Below are 24,328 nucleotides of genomic sequence, written 5' to 3' on the forward strand. Positions count from 1 at the left end.
TTGAATTCTCTCTGCTGCGCCAGGGCCCCGCCTCCGTCAGACCCTCTTTCCGCCCCTCCCAGTGCCTTGCGCCAGTTTCCCCGGAAGGCGGAGCTGGAAACCCGGAAAAGAGGGATGGGGAAACTAGAGCCATCACAGTGCGCTTGCGCATGGAGGGGCCGGAAGCTGGAGTGGCTGTGACTCTACTTCCGCTTCGGGATTTTTCTCCAGTGTTTGGGGTTTTTTGTCGGCTGCTCAAGATGAACCGATTCTTCGGGAAAGCGAAGCCCAAGGCTCCGCCGCCCAGCTTGACTGACTGCATTGGCACGGTGGGCCCCTGACTATGAGTAACTAGACCCAAAGCTTCCGATGCTCCCGACCCCGCCCATCCCCTGTTCCCGGCTCCCACTCTTTCACTCCAGTCCCCGGCTCTTTAAAACCTCGGCCTTCTCCATCTCCTCGCTTCATCCCTGTTTTCTAAATCATTCCTGACGCCACAAACCAGGGATCCCCCTCTTAGCCCCGTCACTGCTTCGCCCTACCTGCACCCACCCACTGTGATGGTCATTGCCCAGGCTTCTTGTTCTCAGCCTGACCTCCTCACTCCAACCTCAACTAGGCCTGTGCGCTCTACCTAACTCATCTTCTCCGACCTTTTTTCATGTCTCAACCATCGCCCGTGTCAGGGCTCTTTCTGTGACCTACTAGCTTAACACGTGTACCTCAGCCCTGAAGCTCTGAAACACAGAATTCAGAACCTTGCGCTCTCAGATTAGCATCCTCACCCCGTCGAGGGACTGGCGTTAGAAATAGCATAGCTGAACGCTGGTGGCTCACGCCTGTGATCCCCACTACTCAGGCGTTTGCTGTAGCTCAAGTGGTAAAATGCTAGTCTTGAGCAAAAGAGCTCAGGGACAGACCCAGACAGGGGACAGGCCCCGACTTCAAGCCCCACGATTGATCAAAAAAAAGTCTTAGCATATATCTCCTCTGGACAGAGGTTCATTTCCTGTGCCTCTTGTTGAATCCACAGCTTGACTTGTCCCCAAGGGAAATCCCAATCCAGTGATTCTCAAATTGTTTTCTACCCCAACACTTGAGGGGGGACTTTAGGTATCAGAAACGTGGAGATGGAGTATAGTTTACAAAGTGTTTCTGAGTGGAAATCTACGTGCATACGCACACCTATAACCTGAACTATTTCCCACCTTTCCTCATAAACTTCCCTTGTTTTGCTTCCATCGAATTCCTTACTCTCCTCTATTCCCTTTCATGTGAGTATATTGCAGTAACTACCACCTCGTTTGATATTTTTCCCCAAGGTGGATAGCAGAGCCGAATCCATTGATAAAAAGATTTCCCGGCTGGATGCTGAGCTAGTGAAGTATAAGGATCAAATCAAGAAGATGAGAGAGGGTCCTGCCAAGGTAAGATAGGTAGCTAGCGCTGTAGAATGGTACTGTGACAGCCTCATTTGAGCACCTATGAAAAAGGGCTGAGTGGTAGGGCCTGGTGAAGTATAGTGAAGAGATGTTCACAGTCTGGAAAAGAGGAATCATGTAGGTATATGCTTCACAGAGTAGAGTTTGAAGCTAAATATTTTGTTTATTATTAAGGTGTTGTGCAGTGGGGTTACTATTTCATAAGTCAGGTAATGAGTATATTTCTTTTTGGACAATGTCACCCCATCCTTTGTGAAGCTAGATATTTGAGGGAGATTGGGGTTAAATCTTGTGGAGGGAAGATGTCAATCACATGTCCTGAAGCATGTACATAGGGATTAGTACATTCTACTGGGAAAGTGGCACTCCGGAGAGAAGGACTGGGTCATACTTAGGTTTAAGGAGTTACCAGGCTGGTCAGGTTAATTAGACTGGTATACTGTGAAAAAGTACTAAATTAGATATATGGGACCAATGTTCTATTACTGTCACTACTGACTAGCTGTGATAGTCATTTATATTTAACTTCTGTTACATAGGAATGTAAAATGCCATGTTTATGTGCAGACTATCTATATGGAACTATCTTGATTTTTTTACAGCTCTCTTATTAACCACTATAAGCCAAGGTATCAGAGAATCTTGTTTTTTTTTTCTATGTACTGGGTATGACATGTGTTTAGAAGTGTGAAGATTAAGTCAATTTATGTGACCTGTATAGCATGTCTAGACCATAGTAATACTCAATAATGTCAATTATTATTATCTGTGAGGTAATAATATCTGCTTTCCTTCACTCATTGGAGGAGACAAAATCACCTATGGACCAATTTAGAAAGGGAAGGATTTTACCAGCCACTTTGATTTTTTTTTTTTTAATTGTTGCTGTTTTGTTTGGGCAGTGCTGGGGCATGAACTCAGGGCCTAGGTATTGTCCCTTAGATTTTTTGTTTCACTTGGTTTTGTTTTTTGCCAGTCCTGGGGCTTGAACTCAGGGCCTGAGCACTGTCCTTGGGCTTTCTCAAGGCTAGAGCTCTACCACTTGAGCTACAGTAACACTTCCAGCTTTTTCTATGTATGGGGTACCAAGGAAACAAACCTGGCTCTTCATGCATGCCAGGCAAGCACTCTATCACTAGGCCAAACTCCCAGCCCCAAAGCTGGTACTCTATCACTAGAGCCAGGACTCCACTTCTGTGTTTTGGTGGTTAAAGATAAGAATCCTATAGACTTTCCTGCCCAGACTGACTGCAAATTACCATCCTCGGATCTCAGCCTCTTAAGTAGCTAGGATGACAGATATGAGCCCATTGGTGCCTGGTGATGTAAAAAAAGCATTTTAGCTTCAGGAGTGAGAGGTTGGTGGGGCCATTGTTAGTTGTTTCCAAGGTGAAACCTATTTCACCTTGGAGTTTGTGCTTGTCAGGTTTGGATTTACAGTAGGTGTTCAATGAGTGACTTATCCAATTACCTTAGGGTAATTGGACATGTAAGATGGATACTGTTGCCACTGGAAGTAGAGGTAACATGCAGTAGGAAAAGGGAAAGTAGTTCAGGATGCTGTGATGTGGGATGCAAAAATAGACAAGACTACATATTAGTGATGTGCTTAGGGAGGAAACAAAATATAGGAACTACTATTCTTATCTGTTCCTTTGAAGAAGAGATATATGTGAATCTGTGGATATAGAAGATTTCTTTTACCATATATGTGTTTTCTACTTTTTATTAAACAAATTTTCTCTCCTCAGAATATGGTCAAGCAGAAAGCCCTGCGGGTTTTAAAACAAAAGCGAATGTAAGTTATATGCATGATTTCCTTCTCTGTAGCAGTTTTAACGAAAAGGAAAGTCTTTCATTCTACCAGTGTTTCATACTATTTTCTAAATGTTATTGATTTAGTGATAAATTTTCAAAGTTTTAGTTTAGTTTTGGAATTTAAGTAAAATTATCAGTTAAATGGGTCAGATCCAAAGGGTGGGGTTCTCCATTATTTATTCTCCATTATTTATTGGTATCTCTTGAATATATGGTTCCAAGGAGATTGCTGTTGGGGAAAAAAACCACAAATGCTCAGATGTGCAGGTTTCAGTGCTGTACTTGGAATGTTTGATTTCATATTTTCCATAATGCCATCCAGTGTTTCTATTTTTTTTTTTTTCCAGTCCTGGGGCTTGAACTCCGGGCCTGAGCACTGTCCTGGGACTTTCTCAAGGCTAGAGCTCTATCACTTGAGCCTCAGCACCACTTCTGCCTTTTTTCTATGTATGTGGTACTGAAGAATCAAACCTGGGTCTTCATGCATGCTAGGCAAGCACTCTTCCACTAGGTCAAACTCCCGACCCCACTCATAATAGATTTTTTGTATGTGTTCATATGAGATGCCGGGCCAGGGACTTGAAATTAAGGCTTGGGTGCTAGCCTTGAAATTTTTTTTTTGGTCAGTCATGGGACTTGAACTCTGGGCGTGGGCACTGTCCCTGAACTCTTCAGCTCAGGGCTACTGCTCTACCACTTCTCCAGTGATTAATTGTAGATAAGAGTCTCATGGTCTTGAGTATCCATAGCCCTGAGATTATTTGCTCAAGACCACTTCTCCAGCAATTTTGCTCAAGACCAGTACTCTTCAGCTTGAGTTATACCTCCATTTCTGGATTTTTTTTTGAAGTTAAGTGGAGATAAGAACCTGATAGACTCTCCTGCCCAAGTTGGCTTTGAACTTCAATCCTCAGATTTCAGCCTCCTAAGTAGCTGGACTTACAAGTGTAAGCCACCAGTGCCTGGCCATGACATTTATTAATTTATTAGTTTTTGTAGTAATAGTGATTACATCTAGGGCCTCATGCATGTTAAGCAAGTGCTTTTACCAAGTAAACTATGCTTCTAGTCATTTGATTGATTGATTGATTGATATAGGCCTTTGTTAACTTTTCCAGACTGGCCCTCTTCAAATCTTCAGTTTCCAGCTCAATTTATTTTAGGAGTGTGTGTGTGTGTGTGTGTGTGTGTGTGTGTGTGTGTGTGTGGTGCATCCTGGACTTGAACTCAGGGCCCGGGTACTGTCCTTTAGCTTTTCTGCTCAAGACCAGTATCCTACTTGAGCCATCATTCCACTTCTCCATTTGTGGCTTTTTTTTTTTTTTTTTTTTTTTTGTGGTTAATGGGAGATAAGCGTCTCACAGACTTTCTTGCCTAAGCTGGCTTCAAACCATGATCCTCTTATCTCAGCTTTCCTAGTAACTAGGATAATAGTTATGAACCACTGAAGCCTGGCTCTTCTATTCATTTTTGCATGACTTTATAACATATCAGGTGCGACCTTTCTTTTCTTTTAATTAGGCCATATTGGTGAAATAAATTATAATGCCTAAGATGATTAGTGTACATTAAGACTATCCTCAGATCTCAGCCCTGAAGTAGCTAGGATTATAGACATGAGCTACCTGTGCCTATCCTCTATTTGTTAACCAGTAACTTTTCAGTTTTATGTGTCTGTCTGTCTGTCTGTCTCATGGGGCTTGAACTCAGGGTCTGGGTGCTGTCCTTGAGCTCTTTTGCTCAAGGCTAGCACTCTACCACTTTGAGCCACAACTCTACTTCTAGTTTTCAGGTGGCATTTCCATTTTTGTTTTGACACAGAGTTTTGCTGTCTTGCCCAGGTTGGCCTCAAACTCTCCATCTTCCTACCTTAGCTTCCTGCGTGCTTATATCACAGATGTCATTACCCCCGCTCAAAAAAACCTTCCCTTCACCCCCCTCCATGCCAGGGATCAAAACCAGGGCCTCACAGATGCTGGACAGACATCCTACTATTGAGCCATATCCTGAGCTCAGCATTGCAATTGTTAAGCTTTTTTTTTTTTTTTTTTTTTTTTTTGTGCCAGTCCTGGGCTTGAGCTCAGGGTCTGAGCAATGTCCTTGGACTTTCTCAAGGCTAGAGCTCTATCACTTGAGCCTCAACACCACTTCTGGCTTTTTTCCATGTATGTGGTACCAAGGAATCGAACTCGGGTCTTCGTGCATGCTAGGCAGGCACACTACCACTAGGCCAAACTCCCGGCCTCCCTATTTTTTTTTTTTTTTTAATGTAGAGTCATTGTAAGCTGGGAGCAGTGGCTCACACCTATAATCCTAGCTACTCAGGAGGCCGAGATCTGAGGATCTTGATTCAAAGCCAGCTCAGGCACTAAAGTCCATGAGACTCTTATCTCTAATTAATCACTAGAAAGCCAGAAGTGGCAGTGGTGCTGTGGCTCAAGGGGTAGGGCGATATCCTTGAGTTGAAGAGCTCAGGGACAGGGCCCAGGCCCAGAGTTCAAGCCCCACGACCAACCAAAAAAAAAGATTCATTGTAGAAACTTGGGAAATATATAAACTTGAGCAGAAAAAAATTTATCTATTGTCTTACTATTGCAAATAATCACCTTTAAAGTGCTAAACTCTAGGCTAGGGTCATATGGGTGATCACCTACCTAGCCAGCATGAGGTCCTGACTTCAAACCTCAATACTACAAAAAAGAAAAAATCAGAGAAGTAAAATGCTAAAATTCTGGAGAGGCATTGTGGTGCATACTTACAATCTTAACACTAGGGGGGTTGAAGCAAGAGGATCACAGTTTATGTTAAAAAAAAAAATGTCAGGGCACTGGTGACTCATAACTATAGTCCTACCTACTCAGAAGGGTAAGGTCTAAGGATCATAACGTAAAGCCAGCCCGAGCAAAAAAGTCAATGAGACTCGTATTTCCAGTTAGTTACCAAAAAGCCAGAAGTAGAGCTTTGGCTCAAATAACAGAGCACTAGTTTTTAGCAAAAGAAGCTTAGGGACAGGGCTTAGGCCTTGAGTTTAAGACTTAGGACCAGCACGGGGGGGGGGGGGGGGGGCTATTTTTTTCCAGTGCTTTTTTCCTTCTGCTTATGTATAGCTACCATATTTGCATAAAATATTTTAGAATAAAAGTGAAATGATAATGTCTTTATAAATCATTTTCCATTTAGTATTACATCATGGATATTTTCTGGTCCTTTTAAATATTCCATCAAGAGTAAGGCACTGGTGGTAGCTGATGCCTGCTTTGAAGCCAGCTAGAGCAGGAAAGCCCATGAGACTCTTATCTCAAATATACTGCCAAGAAAGCCAAAAGTGGAGCTGTGGCTTAAGTGATAGCGCTCAAGCCTTGAGCAAAAAAAGCTAATGGATAGTGCCCAGGCCTTGAGTTCAAGCCTCAGGACCGACATCCTCCCAAAACTCCCTCCCCCCATACTAGAATTTGAACTCTACCATTTGAGCCATGCCCCATAGTCAAATAATTACAAAAACCCATTAAGATATGTAGCAAAGCAGCAAAATGCTTGAAATCCTAGTACTAGGAAAGCTAAGGCAAGATTACAAATTATAAGCCAGCCTTGGCTACATAACAAGACTATCTCAAGAAATATTTTAATTGGGCTGGGAGTTTGGCCTAGTGGTTAAAGTGCTTGCCTAGCATGCACGAAGACCCAGGTTCGATTCCTTGGTACCACATATATAGAAAAAGCCGGAAGTGGTGCTGAGGCTCAAGTGGTAGAGTTCTAGCCTTGAGAAAGTCCAAGGACAGTGCTCACGCTCTGAGCTCAAGCCCAGGACTGGCAAAAAAAAAAAAAAAAAAAAAAAAATATTTTAATTAAAAATAAAGCAATATATACAATTATAGAGAAAAATTTCTATAATGTTAAGTGGAAAATAGCATTGTAACTTGACATGCAAAGAGAAAAAATAGAGACATTGTATTTTTTTAAATATTTTGGCCTTTTTAACCTTAAAATTCTGATCCAGATACTTTGTTCCAGTGGATTTCTGTCTGACTCACATTTCCCATTCTCTCCTGATTCTATAAAAGGTATGAGCAGCAGCGGGACAACCTTGCCCAACAGTCCTTTAACATGGAACAAGCCAATTACACCATCCAGTCATTGAAAGACACCAAGACCACGGTATGCCCAAAGCACCTTTTCCTATTTTTTATTACTCTTGTTTTATATAGTCAAGTTTAGTTCAACATGACTTCTTAAGATACTATATTTTCTATTATTTTTTTAAAGGTGGATGCAATGAAACTGGGAGTAAAAGAAATGAAGAAGGCATATAAGCAAGTGAAAATCGACCAGATTGAGGTGAGATGGAAGCTAGTTTCTGGAAGAATGTGCACTAGTTTCTGGAAGATCCAAATATATGTGTGCTTGATAGGAAAAACAAAGAGGGATTGAATCTCAAGCCTACCACTTACTAGTGTTAAGAATTCCAAAGCTGGGGCCGGGAGTTTGGCCTAGTGGTTAAAGTGCTTGCCTAGCATGCATGAAGACCCGGGTTCGATTCCTCGGTACCACATACATAGAACAAAGCCGAAAGTGGTGCTGAGGCTCAAGTGGTAGAGCTCTAGCCTTGAGAAAGTCCAAGGACAGTGCTCAGGCCCTGAGCTCAAGCCCAGGACTGGCAAAAAAAAAAAAAAAAAAAAAAAAATCTGTCTAAAAATAACCAATGCAAAATGGGTCTGAATGTGTGTTCTTCACTATGTCATATAATTAATAAAGTCATTTTAAAAAAAAAAAAAAAGAATTCCAAAGCTGAGCCAGGTTGGTGGCTCATGCCTATAATCCTAACTACTCAGGAGGCTGAGATCTAAGGATCACGGTTCAAAGCCAGTCAGGGAAGAAAAGTCTGTAAGACTCTTATCTCCAATTAACCACTAGAAAACCAGAGTGGTGCTGTGGCTCAAGGGGTAGGGTGGTATACTTGAACTGAAATGCTCAGGACAGCGCCCAGGTCCAGAGTTTCAAGCACCAAGACCTACCAAAAATAAAAAAGAATTCCAAGGCTCTCAATTTCATTAGTGTTGACACAAAGTTCATAATACCACATACAGTTTTTTTTGTTGTTGTTGTTGGTTTTTTTTTTTTTTTGCCAGTCCTGGGGCTTGAACTCAGGGCCTATATCTTTGTGTATGCTAGGTGAACACTCTACCAGGAGGCCAAACTTCCAGCCCCCATGTGAATGGGATAAATGAACATCTTGACAGAATAAACACCCAATAGTTATTTCTCTCTTTTTTAGGTCATAGGGATTGACCTCAAGGCCTGGGCATTGTCCCTGTCTTTTTTCACTCTAGCCACAGCACCACTTCTGGTTTTCTGGTTGTTACTTGGAGATAAGAGCCTCATGGACTTGCTTGCCCTGGCTGGCTTTGAACTGCAGTCCTCAGATCTCAGCCTCCTGAGTAGCTAGGATTACAGGCATAAGCCAGCAGTGTCCAGCTCTCCAGGAGTTACTCTTTTTTTTTTTTTGGTGGGTCATGGGCTTTGAATTCCGCCTGGGCATTGTCCCTGAGCTCTTTACTCTAAGATACCACCCTACCCTTGAATCAAGCCCCATTTCCCTTTTCTAGAGGTTAATTGGAGATAAGAGTCTCAGGTCCTTTTGTGTCCAGGCTGGCTTTGAACCTTGATCCTCAGATATCAGTCTCCTGAGTAGTTAGGATTACAGGCATGAGTCACTTCGTACCACTCACTCTCACACTCGGCTTCCAGTAGTTATTCTCTTTTTTTTTTTTTGCCAGTCCTGGGTTTGGGCTCAGGGCCTAAGCACTGTCCTTGGACTTTCTCAAGAGTGTTAGGCTTGAGAAAGCACCACTTCCAGCTTTTTTTTTTCTATGTATGTGGTACTGAGGAATTGAACCCAGGTCTTGGTGCATGCTAGGCAAGCACTCTACCACTAGGCCAAACTCCCGGCCCTCCAGTAGTTATTCTTGACTCGGTATGTTTTAGTTTGTTCCCTTGATTGTAAAATAGTGAGATTACCGCTTATTTCCTAGTATGTCACAAATGTTACATGAGGATATGTATGTGAAGTGCTAAAACACAATTGGGCATAGATTCTGTCCCCTTTTTCAGTAATTCTTATATTTTAATAGTAAGTCATTAGTTTCTTAAAATTAGTACATCTATTAGGGGTTAGGTTTTCACCAGAAAAGTGAATCCAACAAGGAGGCTGAGACCTAGAGGAACATGGTTCAAAACTGGCTGGGGCAGAAAAGTCCTAGAGATTGAATCTCTAGTTAGCCAGCAAAATCCTGGAATGGAGGTCAAGTGGTAGAGTGTTAGTCATGAGAAGAAAGCTGAGGGAGAATGTGAAGCCAAGAGTTCAAACCTTAACAAAAAATAGGATTAAAGATTGTACCACTATACCTAGCTCCAAAATTTTTTTGTTTGTTTTTTTGTCCGTCATGGGGCTTGAATTTGGAACTTGTGTACTGTCTGTGAGGTCTCTTCCTCAAAGCTAATGCTTTACCACTTTGAGCCATAGCACCACTTCCATCCAGTTTTTTGGTTAATTGGAGATTAGAGTCTCATGGACTTTTCTGCCCTGGCTGGCTTTGAACATTTCTCAGATCTCAGTCTCCTGTATAGTTAGGATTACAGTCTATGAGCTACCTGTGCCAGACATCAAAGGTTTTTTTCTTTAAAAACAATTTTCCCCCATTTTACTTTTTACTCTTCCTACTTTTATATGGAAAAATACAATAAAAAGCTAGGGAGAAATTTTCAAAAATCTTGTATTGCTCTAGAAATTTTGAAGGAGGAGCCAGGAGTTTGGCCAGGAGTTTGGCTAGGATTACAGGTGTGAGCTACCAGGGCTCACATATATATTATTGCAACAAATCCTTGCAGTAGCCCTATGGAATGGCTCTTGATGCCATTGTTAAGTGAGTGACATTGTTAAGGTCTAGTGACATTTCTCCTCATTAAGTAATGCAAATTCTGTACTGGGGTAGTAGCAACATCAGAGTACATTTTATGATTTGTACATACCTTGAATTTAATCCCTAGCCAAAACAATAAGGAAAAGAAATTGAGAAAAGAATTATTGAAACCTATGTTTTAGAGGACTGTCTGCTCAGTTGCTGATCAAAACCACTCACAAGCCAAGGACAGATTAGGGAAGAGAGCTGACAGTTATACACTTGGCCTTCTATGTATATTATCTTTTTAAAAATTGCTCATTCGCCCGGAGTTTGGCCTAGTGGTAGAGTGCTTGCCTAGCATGCATGAAGACCCAGGTTTGATTCCTCGGTACCACATACATAGAAAAGGCCGGAAGTGGTACTGTGGCTCAAGTGCTGGAGCTCTATCCTTGAGAAAGTCCAAGGACAGTGCTCAGGCCCTGAGCTCAAACCCAGGACTGGCAAAAAAAAAAAAAAAAATTGCTCATTCTTAAAAGTCCAAAAGAAAATATAGAGGAAGAGGAAAATTAGAGGAAAAATGAAAAAAAGAAAAAGAAAATCCTGTATGTTTCTATAGGATTTACAAGACCAGCTAGAAGATATGATGGAAGATGCAAATGAAATCCAAGAAGCACTAAGTCGAAGCTATGGCACCCCAGAATTAGATGAAGATGACCTTGAAGCAGGTAGGTTATAAGACAAACAATTACAATGTATATTTAGTTTTAGAATCTGAGGCCTGGGGTCTTTTCTCAAATGTTAATGAGAATTTCTATCAAAGATTCCCTGAGAATTCACTAGATTTCCTCAGGATTCACTGAGGTAGAAAAACTAAAGGAAGATCCAGGAAAAGGCTGACCTAATGCTTGGCCCCAATTTGTCCTTTCTCTGCTATTTTTCTTTTGATTTCTTTTCTACTTTCCTCTCTCAGAATAGCAAAGCATCTTCTATTTGCTAGGCACTTACTATGTAATGGGGGCTCAGCACTGAAGAAACAAATGATTGTTTTAATATATGAAGCTTCTACTGTAGCAATAGAAATATAAACTGCCTGTTTCCCTGTCCTGTCCTGACCTTTTGCCAGTCTTTGGGCTTGGACTCAGGGTCTTGCCATTGTTCCTGAGCTTCTTTTACTCAAGGATAGCACTCTACCACTTGAGCCACAGCTCCATTTCCAGCCTTTTCTGTTTATGTGGTACTGAGGAATTGAACCTAGGGCTTTGTGCATGCTGTGCCACTTTCCTAGCCCCTCTTAGTTATAAAGACTCAGTGTTGGGAAGAGTGAGATACAGGAGCTTATCATACGGAATCTTACCTAGTTTGTAGTATGGGATAGGCATGGACATATACTAGGGGGCTGGAAAACAGCAACAAAAAAAGTGGGAAGGTTTGTTGAGTAGCCTCAGATAAAGTAGTTTCTTCTGATGGTACTAGAGCTTGGACACAGGGCCCATGTGCTTCCTAGGCGGATGCTATACCATTTGAGACCCACTAAAGAGAGCGTTTAGAAGCTATTACTAAGTCTGAAAAGACAAGAAAGAGAAATGGACAGATAAAAATGGATGAGATTTGATGATTTATGGGAAATGAGAGAAAATAAAGTATACCAAGGACGTTTTTTAGTTTCTATCATGAGTAACTGGGTATACAGAGAACCCTCCACACTGGATTTTCTATTAAGTAGTGCTTGTTTATGGTAGTTCTTCTTCCCTCTCCTGCTATCCTCTTTTTCTCTCCTTTCCTCTGCCTCTTTCTCTCCCTCTTGCCAACCCTCCTTTTTCTAACTTACTTCCCTTTCCTTCCCATTTTATAATTTTACCTAGAATCTTTCTTCTTTTTTTTTGTTAGTCGTGGGACTTGAACTCTGAGCCTGGGCATTGACCCGGAGCTCTTCAGCTCAAGGCTACTGCCCTATCCCTTGAGCCATAGTGCCACTCTAGTTTTCTGGTGAATAATTGGAGATAATAGTCTCAACTTTTTAGTGCCTAGGCTGGCTTTGAGTCTGATCCTCAGATCTCAGCCTACTGAGTAGCTAGGATTACAGGTGTGAGCCACCACATCTGGCTTTTTTTTTTGCCAGTCTGGGGACTGAACTCAGGGCCTGAGCACTGTCCTTGAGCTTTCCTCAAGGCTAGAGTCACAGCACCACTTCTGGCTTTTCTATGGATGTGCTACTGAGGAATGGAACCTGGGTCTTTGTGCATGCTAGGCAAGCACTCTACCACTAGGCTAAATTCCCAGCCCTATCTGTGTTGTTTCCTCTAATAAGTCTCTATCTGCTGTGAGTATTCTTCTTGTTTACCTCCACCTCACCAGTTACTCTTACATAATATCCAACAATCTCGTGCCTCCTTTCACTGCTTTCTTTTAAGTCAATCAATGAATGCGAGAGAATGCCTTACATTTATTATGGTCAGAATTTCCCAGTTTGAATTGTCCTACTCTTCTCATCAAAACTAGGAGCCTATAAACCTCCAAGTAATTAGTTTGTTTTATTATAACCATCTCTTATTTTAAAAGTAGAAAGTAATAATCCATTTCCCTTGTATTTAAATTTTTGACCTTTTAACATTAGGTGCCAGTTTTCTTGCTTATTTTTTTTAAATGATGCATATATTAATTTTAGAGTTAGATGCATTGGGTGATGAGCTTCTGGCTGATGAAGATAGTTCTTACTTGGATGAAGCAGCATCTGCACCTGCAATCCCAGAAGGCGTTCCTACTGACACAAAAAACAAGGTAAACATTTTTCTACTTATTTTTGCCTAGAACCTATTTTGAAATGTGGAAAAAATGTAATGCTCAACATTTTTCTACTTATTTTTACCTAGAACCTATTTTGAAATGTGGAAAAAATTTAATGCTCACCAGACTGAGAGTCCATTTTTTCCCCCATGAGACAGTTGTCTCTCTGTAACCCAGGCTGGCCCCATATTCATGATCCTTCTGCCTCAGCCTTTCAAGTGCTGTGATTATAAGTATGAACCTATAACCTGCTTTAAAAGATATTCTTGGAGCCAGGTGTGGTAGCTCAGGTAGCTACTCAGGAGGCTGAGACCTGAGGATCTTGGCTCAAACCAGCCCAGGTGCTAAAGTCCATGAGACTCTTTATTCCAATTAGCCACTAGAAAATGGGAAATGGAGCTATGGCTCCAGGGGTAGGGAAGTAGCTTTGAGCTGCAGAGCTCAGGGACAACGCCCAGGGACAGTGCCCAGGCTCAGAGTTCAAGTCCCATGACCAACAAAAAGAAGTTATTCTTGGGATTGGAGGCATGGCTCAGCTGGTGGGGTGCTAACTAATGAGCAAAAGTATCAGCTACCAAATTCAAGTCCCAATCTCAGACCTTAAAAGGGCAAGGAGTAAGAACAAGATAAGGCAGTCCTGGTTATTATTTTGGGAATTCTGAAAACCTTATTTGGCTGGGCTCCAGTGGCTCACGCCTATAATCCTAGCTTTTCAGGAAGCTGAGATCTGAGGATCATGAATTGAAGCTAACCTGGGAAGGAAAGTATTAGACTCTTAACTCCAATAAATCACAAAAAAGCTGGAAGTGGAGCTGTGGCTCAAGCTAACCTGGGGGGAATTTGGAGTGGGGGAGGGAGATAAGCTCAGGGACAGCACTCGGACCCTGGGTTCAAGTCCTTAGACCAGCATCAAAAAAAAAAAAAAAAAAAATGTGTGCTCAGGCTAGCTTTGAGCCACAGATCACAACCCCTTGAATATCTAGGATTATAAATGTGAGTCATAGGCATTTGATAGGATCAGTTTGTATAATCTACAAAATTACCCTTGAGAGTCAGCACTGAATATGATTATTGATTTTTACCATTTCCTAGGAAATCATCAATAATGTAACACATGCATAAATCTTAGCTGGGTGTGAGTAATGAATTTGTTTTTGAGATAGTCTTACATAGGTTGGCTTTGAACTCCTAGGCTCACATTATGCTCCTATCTCAGCTTCCCAAATAGCCAAGATTACATCATACCTGTTTTTTTGTTTTTTTTGGGTTTTTTTTGCCAGCATGGACTTGAGCTCAGGGCCTGAGCACTGTCCTTGGACTTTCTCAAGGCTAGAGCTCTACCACTTGAGCCACAGCACCATTTCCAGCTTTTTTTTTCTAGATATGTGGTACTGAGGAATTGAACCTGGGTCTTCGTGCATGCTAGGCAAGCACTCTACCACTAGGCCAAACTCCCAGCCCACTCCCAGCTTTTAAATGCCTTAAGTCCCCACTCTTCCTCCCTCCCTTTCCTCCCTTCCCCCAGGCCTGGGGCTTGAACTCAGGGCCTGGGCACTATCACTGACCTTCTTTTGCTTGTGCTCAAAACTAGCTCTATACCACTTGAACCACAATGCCACTTCTGGCCTTTTTTTTTTTTTTTTGTCGGTCCTGGCACTTGAACCCTGGGCCTGGGCAGTGTTCCTGAGCTCTTTAGCTCAAGGCTACCATCCTGCCCCTTGAGCCACAGCACCACTTCCAGTTTTCTAGTAGTTAGTTGGAGATAAGAGTCTTACCGACTTTAGTGCCTGGTCTGGCTTTGAACTGCGATCCTCAGATCTCAGCAGTAGCTAGGATGACAGGTATGACCGACCAGGCCCAGCACTTCTGGCTTTTTCTGTTTATGTGGTACTGAGGAATTGAATCTAGAGTGCTAAATAAGCACTCTACTACCAAGCTACATTCCCAGCCCCCAAATCCGCACTTTCTAGTAAGTATTTACTGAGTGAATTTGTATGTGTGGTATTCAGGGCCATTTCTTACCTCTTACACCACCCTTTTTGCCTTTGCCTGAGCACTGTCCTTGGACTTTCTCAAGGCTAGAGCTCTACCACTTGAGCCACAGCACCACTCTCGGCTTCCCCCCCCCCCCCCCCCCCCCCCCCCGCCCTCCCATGTATGTGGTACCAAGGAATGGAACCCTGGTATTCATGCATGCTAAGCAAGCACCCTACCACTAGGCCAAGCCCCTAGCTTTTATTTATTTATTTAATTTTTTTTTAAGCCAGTCCTGGGCTTGAGCTCAGGGCCTGAGCTCGTCCTTGGACTTTCTCAAGACTAGAGCTCTACCACTTGAGCCATAGCACCATTTCCAGCTTTTTTTTCTAGATATGTGGTACTGAGGAATCGAACCTGGGTCTTCTGCATGCTAGGCAAGCACTCTACCACTAGGCCAAACTCCCAGCCCCAAGTAATTTTTTTAATACCAGTTCATAATTTAAGTATAAAACTTAATGTGAAAGATTCTAATTTAAGAAAGTAAGAATTGGGATATTTTGCATTAATTGTGACAGATTAATTAGCTGTTTTGAGCTTTTTCCTTGCAAACATAAATTGCAAGACATTTACAATTAACTCACAGAACTGAATAGAGTAACTTAGAGGCTGATATGTAAAGGAATTTGCAAACTATTTGTTTGTTTGTTCATTTTGTAGATATGGGGCTTGAACTCTGGGCCTGGGCACTGTCCCTGAGCAAGAGCTCAGGGATCCTACTCCTAGAGCCAAAGCCCTACTTCCCATTTTCTAAAGGTTAATTGGAGGTTAAGAGTCTCATGGTCTATAGTACACTGGCTGGCCCTTGAAGCAAGATCTTCAGATCTCAGCCTCCTGAGTAGCTAGGGTTACAGGCATGAGCCACTGCCCAGCTAGTTGTCATTATTTTAAAGAGTATTTTATTGCTTACAGAAGTTCACTTGCTCCACTTTAGCTCCTCGTATAATATATTTTTTCCCTTTTGTCACTGGACATTTATAGACCTAGTTTTTCCTTATATACATTGAGTATACATTATAATTGAAAGATTTTTTTTTTTTTGGCCAGTTGGGGTGCTTGAACTCTGGACCTGAGCGCTGTCCCTGAGCTTTTCAGTTCAAGGCTAGGGGTCCAGCACTTTGAGCCATTAGTACCATTTCCAACAGAATTTTGAGTAGAAGCTACTCCTAATCTCTACTGTATAATTTTAAGCAGATTAGAAATTCATGGTTAGCTACCTGGAGGCTGAGATCTGAGGATCAAGGTTCAAATCCAGCCTGGCACAAAAGGACCTGAGACTCTTATCTCCAATTAACCTCTAGAAAACAGAAGTGGGGCTTGGCTCAAGGGTAGGGCAGTAGCCTTGAGCTGAAGAGCTCAGGAATAACAACCAGACCCAGGGTAGGGTGGTAGCCTTGAGCTGAAGAGCTTGGGGACAACAAGCTCCAAGGCCCACCAATTTTTTTTTAAAAAAAGGAAATTGATGTCTACTTTTAGAATACCAATTATTCCCACCTAGAAAATGCAGTAGCAAATGACAAGGAATTTGTCGTTTCTCAGGACCATTATAGTTGTTTTCTGTATGTGTTTATCCTGGTCTTCTTTCTCCCTTAAGCTTGGGATAGGTGGTCTTAACTTTCTCATTATTAACTGCTCATTAATATTGTCTTGAGATTTTGATTTTGATTGATTAAACACTTGGGAATTAATTTTTATCACTAAATATAGCTTTAAAAAAATTAAGATTGACATTAAACCTTGATTACTTTTCACAGGATGGAGTTCTGGTGGATGAATTTGGATTGCCACAGATCCCTGCTTCATAGACTTACATCATACATCATGTAAAATAAACATACATATTCTGGGATTAGGAAATATTCCAAATTTGCCATAACAAATATAGGTTTCTTTGCTTTCTTTGAAAGGTTAATTACATTGCTCCAATTCATTTGTTTCCGTTAAGAGACTTATTACTTGGGGGTAGCTTTCTTTGTACTAAAATGTGATCCTTTTTCTCTTAGGGAATACTAGCTTAAAAGTAACTTTGACTTTATATGATGGGTTTCACTCAATAATTTGAAATAAAACCATGGATAGTAGACTCTTAAGTACTATGACAGTGTTGAGTGGGTACTGGTAGCACACTCCTGTAAACCTACCTGCTCAGGAGCTAAGATCTCAGGATCACTGTTCAAAGCCAGACCACACAAGAGTTTGAGACTCTGACCTTCAATTAGCCAGCAAAAAGCCAAAAATAGAGCTGCTGCTCAAATGATTTAATGTCAGCCTTGAGCAACAAAGCTAAGCAAGCCAAGCCCAAGTTCAGGTCCCCAGTACTTGTACGCACACGCAAAATTGTGACAGTATAACTCTTAGTCTCAATGTGCCCAGATATTGATGAGATAGATGGTATAATTGAAACTATTTGTATTATGATTCAAAATCAATTTCTCTTGTATTAGAGGTGGGTTAAAGTGATGGCTTTTTGATAGGATTTGTTCAGTCTTGTGATTTGTGAACAAGTCATTATTTGTGTTCAATATTGGAATAATGAAATTAACACTACTATGTCATAAGTAGATATTTTGGTTCTGTAGTTGCCTCAGTAATACAGCTTGACTTGTAATCAGTAATGAATATTTCTTGATATTTAATGTATAGGACTTTATTTATACTCAATAAATATTTTTCAAATGGATATAATTTTAATAACACTTCAACCTAAAACTTCTACAGAAACCATTTTAAACTCAGTAGGATTGTGGTATGCATGAAAGAGCAAGCCCGGCACTAGTGGCACACATCTATAATCCTAGCTACTCAGAAGGCTGAGATCTAAGGATCATTGTCCAAAGCCACCTAGGCAAAAAAAAAAAAAAGGTCCATGCAACACTTATGTCGAATAAACTACTCAAAAAGAAAAAACAAAAACCAAGTGATGCTGAGGCTCAACTAGGTAGAATGCTAGCCTTGTGCAAAAGAGCTCAGGACAGCACCTAGGCCCCCACTTCAAGAAAGCCAGGAGCCAGTGCATCACACCTGTAGTTCTAGCTACTTGGGAGGCTGAGATCTGAAGATCACAGTTCAAAGCCAGGCTAGTCAGGAAAATTTGTGAGACTTTTATCTATAATTAACCACCAGAAAACTGGAAGTGGTGCTGTGGCTCAAAGTGGTAGAGCACTAGATTTGAACAAAAAAGCTCAGACAGTACCTAAACCCTGAATTCAAGCTCCACTACTGACTACAAAAACAGTAAACATTAAAAAAAATCATTTCTAAACTGCAGAGTGAAACACAGAAAAGTTTATATTAGTGAAATCTTTCTGTAATTTTTTTTTTTTTGCCAGTCCTGGGGCTTGAACTCAGGGCCTAGGCACTGTGCTTGGGCTTTCTCAAGGCTAGAGCTCTACCACTTGAGCCACAAGCCCCATTTCCAGGTTTTTATCTATGTATGTGGTAAGGAGGAATCGAACCCCGGTCTTCATGCATGCTAAGCAAGCATTCTACCACTAGGCCAAACTCCCAGCCCCCCTGTAATTTTTCTTGTTTTTGATTTTTAGCTTGTGAGAACTGATTCTAGGACCTTTTGCATGCAAGCTGGGCAAACATTCTACCACACTCTGAACCATACCTCCAGACCCCCTCTTCCCATTTTTCTTTTTATGTTTTTTGAGACCATTGCTATATATTTACTATGACCACCCTGCCCGTTTATTAGTTGATAATATACGTCTTTTATTCAACTTTACTGGCAAACAACACAAAGCATAGCTCCTTACATTCATTTTCAACATTTATTCATAAAAATTATTAGTAATAGCCAGACACCACTCACGCCTGCAATCCTAGCCATTCAGGAGGCTGAGATCTGAGGATTTCGGTTCAAAGCCAGTCGGGCAGAAAAATCATGTGAGATTATTGCTAATTAACCACTCAAAAAATCGGAAGTGGGTGGCTAGGAATGTGGCTTAGTAGTATAGTGCTTGCCTAGTATGCATGAGGCCCTAGGTTCAATTCCTCAGTACCACACCAACAGAAAAGGCCCAAAGTGGCGTTGTGATCAAATGGTAGCGCGCTAGCCTTGAGCAAAAGAAGTTCAGGAACAGAGTCCGGGCCCTGAGTTCAAGCCCCAGAACCGACAAAAACAAAACGGAAAAAACAAAAACAACCCATCGTTACTCAACTCCTCCCTAGCTGCCTGGACTTCCTTGCTACTTCCGGCCACTTCCACAACTTGTCTCCTTCCGGCCGGCGGCTGGCGCGTGTTCATGACGTCAGCAAGGCGCCGCCGCACAGTGGATTCGGGCCGCGCAACCTCTGTGGCTGTCGTCCCCCGCGCGCAGATGCGAATTTTTTTTTTTCTCGGTGCCGGAAGTCCGGGGCACGTGACCGGGTGACAGCGCTCGCTGGGCTGCAGAGCTGGTTTTAGGTGCTGCGGCACGGGATGGCGGAGGCGCCTCCCGTCTCAGGTACTGTCCTGGCCCTCGCGGGGCTGGTCCCCTCTCACAGGAGCGGCAGTTTGGTCAGGGATGAAGATATGGCTTCGGCCATTATGTATCGCGAGAGTGGCGCATGCCCGAGTGGAGGATCGTGGCTCTGAAGGGCCAAGCCACGCGCCTGGCGCGTACCGAGGTCCTCCACCATCTTCTAGGCGGTGAAGCCCAAGCAGCTGGGTTTCTGGGGGAAGGGGCTCGTCCTCGCGCGTTAGCGAGGCGATGTGGGTGTCCTGGCCTCCCTCCACAGGGGTCATCCGGCCTTCGGAGGACTGCATTGCCCCGGCCCTCGACGGGCGGGCGTAGGCCCCGTCGCCGCGACCTCAGCGGCCCTCGCGGTTCCGCTGAGTTGGTGCTTGGGGGTGTGGCGGCGCGCGCGGGAGCAGAACGCTAGTGACTTCGTGGTCGAGTCTCACTTTCCTCTTCTGTCAGCCGAGAGTAAAGGCTTCCACCCCGTACTTTTTACCTGTTTCGTAATGGTGAATTCTATTCCCCTTCTGCAATTGCCTCTGTAGAGGCTCATTTAACTTACATAACGTCCATTTCAGTTTTCCTTCAGGGTGGATGGGATGTTTCCCAAACTTGGTGGATGGCAACCAAAAAAACATTTTGCATTACTGTCTTAGTGCGACCTTACCTAACTATAAAAATAAGCCACATGTTTTTAAAAAGTACTGGTTTTTAGTACCAGCTATTTTGTTGTTTGCTTTGCCAGTTCTGGGACTTCAACTCAGATCCTGGTCACACTATCCCTTAGCTTCTTTTGCTGAGCCCAGCTCCACTTCTGACTCTGTTTATGTAGTACTGAGGAATCGAACGCAGGGCTTCATGCATGCTAGGCAAGCACAATGCCACTAACCCACATTCTCAGCCCCCAATATTATTTTTATTTTTCACTTTAAAAAGAGACATAACCCACTACATTGATTCCATTTTTACTACACTTTATGAAAATAAGCAAGTACAGCAACTTCCAGCAGGAAAACATTTATTGCCTTAAACATCATTTTGATACTGAACATTGGGACTCCAGTAAGTCTGTAGGTATTTGTGTACTGGTGGCAAGTAAGTTGTGTTATATGACTGTAGAACTCAAGTTTTACAAGTTGGAAAACATACATTATTGATCTAAGTATTAGGTCATCTTGGCTGTTGGAAAACTTTAAACTGTTTTCCTATCCTAACATTCACTTCTGATGCTTTCTTTCTTTTTTTTAAGAGCACAACCAGCCAAGGGCATTATTTTTTTTTTATTGTAATGTGTAGAGGGGTTGCAATTATATTCACCAGTTGGTAGGTGCATTACTTCTCACACACTGATACCCCTTCTCATGTTTTTGTCCCCATTTCCCTCCCTTTTCTTCCCCTTTTTTAATAGGATTTTGAACTGGACCTTCACTTGCTAGGCAAGTGCTTGACCATTTGAGCCAAGTCCCTGCTTTTTGCTTTTGTTTTTCTATAAGATCTTGCTTTTGCCTGAGGTTGGCCTCTTACAACAGTCCTCTTGCCTCTCTTCATGTAGCTGAAATTACAGGCACATACCTGCATGACTAGCTTGTTTGTTGAGATAAGGAAGTCTCACTTTTTGCCCCTGCTGGCCTCAAATTTCAATCCTACTGATCCCAAGTACTATGCACCACTATGCCCAGCTCCTTCTAACTCATTTCTGTAATCTTCATATTTGAAGTAGATGCCTTTGAGATCCTTAAAGAAATGACACTCTAGTCCCGGAGTCTCTCTGCATTGTCAGACTCTCCAATGCCACTTTTTCTCTGGACATAAACTACCCATTGGACTTCTTTTATTCTACTCTGTTGACCTGTGAGCCACCTGCTTGTTACCTTGGATGTCTGGACCCATTTATATTAATATCTATGCTTTGGTGAGGAAACTTCCTTTTAAAATAATGAAAGCAGTGTGTATTATTTTTGTCATGGCCCAGGTGTCTGATTCACATGTCCCTTTTCCCTTCCTCGTGTCTTTTAAAATGTCTTTCTGAGGGTTTTGCCTGTCGTGTCTCTTCTAGTGGAATATAAACTGTGACTAAGTACATCCCTGTTTGGGTCAATTCATTACTGTTCAACATGGAACACTCTTTTTGCTTATTTCCCAGACTGATCTGGACACGTTTACTGACCTTAAATCTGTCCCTCTCTCCAGTCTTGCTTCTTTATTTTTAAATCAGTTTACTTAATTGTTATTATAGAGGTGATGTACAGAAGGATTACAATTACATGAGTCTGGTAATGAGTACATTTCCTTTAGTACAATGTCTTCTGTTCCCTAGTTCTCTCCCAGTCCCTCCCTCCCACTCCACCTACAAGTTATATAGTTCACTTTGATCAGTGCAGCCTTGCTTCTTAAAGGAGAGAACTGTACCATTTACCCTTTCTCACTTAAATTATCTCATGTTTCTAGAGCATTTTGGCCACTTTCTGAATTTGTCTAATCCTTTTGCTCTCTACCCTACCAGGGTGGGGAGTGGCAGGGAGGGGAGGTGCTACTCCTGGGCTTGAACTTAGATTCTGGACACTGCCCCTGAACTTTTTTTTTTTTCCTTCCAATGTTAGCACTCTGCCACTTGAGCCACAGGTCCACTTCCTGCTTTTTGGCTAATTGGAGATGAGTCTTACAGGCTTTCCTTCCCTGACTAACTTCAAACCATGGTCCTTAGAGCTCAACCAACTGAGTGGCTGGGATTACATGCACAAGCCACTAGTTTACTGCCTTCCTCTTGTTTGAGGCCCACCACTCTACTCCCAGAACTCTGCCTCTGTGAAAGTATTCAGGACAAATCCTGAATTAAGTTAGAGGTTACTCTGTGACCTTTATGATCTCGTCTAGTTCTTTATTGTGTTTCTATGGTATCTATTGCCCTGCCTCTGTCGATGTAGTAAGTGTAAAAGCCACATATTCTAAGAATTCTGAGTCTGTCTTGGAATACCTCTAAGATCTTGAGTAATTTACTCTGTGTGCCACTTCTCATTAGGAATGTAAAGACTAAATGAGTTAAAAACAAAGTATAATGTATGGCACATATTGATGTGACTGTTCAACTTGAGATTATCAGTCCAAGTGTGCCTTGAACCCATCACATTCACATGAAACAGTTTTTACTAACAGCCTGCATTATACAAGGTCTAGAAAAATAATTTGTAGTCATGTCTTTGTCTTATGGATTTCATGGGTAACGCAGTAAATTCTTTACTGAAAGTCTATTTCTTATGCCCTAGGTACTTTTAAATTCAATACAGATGCTGCTGAGTTCATTCCTCAGGACAGAAAAAATTCTGGTCTAAATTGTGGGACTCAAAGACGACTAGACTCTAGTAGAATTGGCAGAAGAAATCATAGTTCATCACCTCCCTGTCATCTCTCCAGACAAGTCCCTTATGATGACATCTCTGCTGTTCATCAGCACAGTTATCCTTCTGGAAGCAAACCTAAGAGTCAGCAGGCTTTTTTCCATTCTCCTTTAAATAAATCACTCAAGAATCATGGTCTTCAGAATCAACCTTGGCAGAAATCGAGGAATGAAAAACATCATATCAAAGTCAAGAAAGCACAGGGACTTACCGATCAGACCTCAGATACAGCTAGCTTAGAAAGTGTGGCCAAATCTGAGAGTGGGACAAACCCCAGAGAGCACAGCCCTTCTGAGAGTGAGAAGGAAGTTGTCAGCGCAGATCCCAGGGGAGCAAAGCCCAAAAAAGCAGCACAGTTTATGTATAGCTATGGTAGAGGACCAAAAGTCAAGGGGAAACTTAAATGTGAGTGGAGTCATAGAGTGACTCCAAAACCTGAGGATGCTGGACCTGAAAATATGAAACCTGTGGGAATTTCCCATTCTGACTCTTCAGATATATCCAGTAGAAAGGGAGTGTTGGATGGGTATGGGGCCAAACGAAATGAGCAGAGAAGATACCCCCAGAAGAGGCCTCCTTGGGAAGTAGAAGGGGCCAGGCCAAGACCAGGCAGGAATCCATCAAAACAGGAGGGTCAACGACATACAAATGCAGGATCCAAACACATGACTTCCATTGCAAAGGATAATCTTAGTGAAAGACCAAAACAGTCTGCCTGTGACAGTGGGAGTTTGGCAGTCATCAATAAGTCTTCCAGAAGGGTTGACCAAGAGAAAAATGTTATAAAGAGGCAAGATCCTAAAGTGGTATCTCCTTTTCCTCGGGGAAAACAGAACCTTGTGCTCAAGAATGTGGAAACACATACAGGTAAATGCATCTAGGTGTGTTAAAAATATACTTTTAAATATTAAGTGATATGCTTATGTAATTGAAAAAATAGGAAATATAAGAAGGTGCACAGTGTAAATAATTAGCATAATTAAAAGTTTATTTCCACCTTAATCCACTATCTATCTGGGTCCTGCTACTATCCATTGCCTTTCCCCCCAGGAAACAACCATTCATTGGTTTTATATGAATCAAAAGCAGATACAAATAGAATTTTTCCCCAAATATGGAAAGTGTTTTTTTCTTTTGTTTTTGTTCAATATAGATAAACACTGTAGATATCTGGTTACATGATTCTTCTGAGTTGTGAAAGTAAAATGGGTGTAATAATATCTATGCCTCTACTAGATCTAGCCTTCCTCATCTCATCTGTTTGCTCAGGTGTAACAATTCAGTTTCACCATCTCTTAATCTCTCTCCTAGCTCAGCTCAAACATATCTTGAGAATTCTGTCCTTGTTCTGCTTACTTCCCTCCAAAGTTAGCAGCACATGTATGTTCTGTTTTCTGATTTCCCCACCAGTTACATCTTCTACCATGCAGCTTGCTTCACTGATGAATTCTTTTTCCGTTGTATATTTCTTTTTTTTTTTTTTTTGCCAGTCTTGGGGCTGGCCCTACACTGGTTAGTTATTACTTATGTTT

At 42.0% G+C, this 24,328-nt stretch overlaps 2 protein-coding genes across 6 annotated transcripts in view; both read left to right on the forward strand.

The window, feature by feature from the left end:
• The first annotated feature begins 3 nt into the window (after window positions 1–3).
• Chmp5 (charged multivesicular body protein 5) lies at window positions 4–17,641 on the forward strand. The gene is made up of 8 exons (XM_090330108.1): window positions 4–308; window positions 1,302–1,406; window positions 3,173–3,219; window positions 7,301–7,394; window positions 7,503–7,574; window positions 10,755–10,863; window positions 12,804–12,916; window positions 16,711–17,641. The coding sequence occupies exons 1-8, from the start codon at window positions 150–152 to the stop codon at window positions 16,759–16,761; spliced, it is 750 nt and encodes a 249-aa protein (XP_090186234.1). The 5' UTR covers window positions 4–149; the 3' UTR covers window positions 16,762–17,641.
• A 1,596-nt stretch (window positions 17,642–19,237) lies between these two features.
• Nfx1 (nuclear transcription factor, X-box binding 1) overlaps window positions 19,238–24,328 on the forward strand; it is a 47,364-nt gene continuing 42,273 nt past the window's right edge. For 2 of the 5 annotated variants that reach the window (XM_090330111.1, XM_090330112.1), the window contains exons 1-2: window positions 19,238–19,407; window positions 22,665–23,663. In XM_090330111.1, the coding sequence (XP_090186237.1) occupies window positions 19,383–19,407; window positions 22,665–23,663 (1,024 nt within the window). In that variant the 5' untranslated portion in view covers window positions 19,238–19,382. Of the gene's footprint in view, window positions 19,408–22,479; window positions 22,570–22,664; window positions 23,664–24,328 lie in introns of those variants that run through there. The other 3 variants (XM_090330109.1, XM_090330110.1, XM_090330113.1) reach the window with 2 other exon arrangements.

Source organism: Megascapheus bottae, chromosome 3, assembly GCF_031878675.1.
Source record: "Megascapheus bottae isolate mThoBot1 chromosome 3, mThoBot2.hap1, whole genome shotgun sequence".
In the NCBI taxonomy this organism is placed as follows: Eukaryota; Metazoa; Chordata; class Mammalia; order Rodentia; family Geomyidae; genus Megascapheus; species Megascapheus bottae.

What these genes read in the sequence shown, in the direction of transcription:
- Chmp5 (XM_090330108.1), top strand. Translation starts at nt 150, where the DNA reads ATGGAGGGGCCGGAAGCTGGAGTGGCTGTGACTCTACTTCCGCTTCGG. An exon ending in GTTTTAAAACAAAAGCGAAT is followed by an intron (nt 3,220 to 7,300) that starts GTAAGTTATATG and finishes ATTCTATAAAAG; the next exon opens with GTATGAGCAGCAGCGGGACA. An exon ending in TGAAAATCGACCAGATTGAG is followed by an intron (nt 7,575 to 10,754) that starts GTGAGATGGAAG and finishes ATGTTTCTATAG; the next exon opens with GATTTACAAGACCAGCTAGA.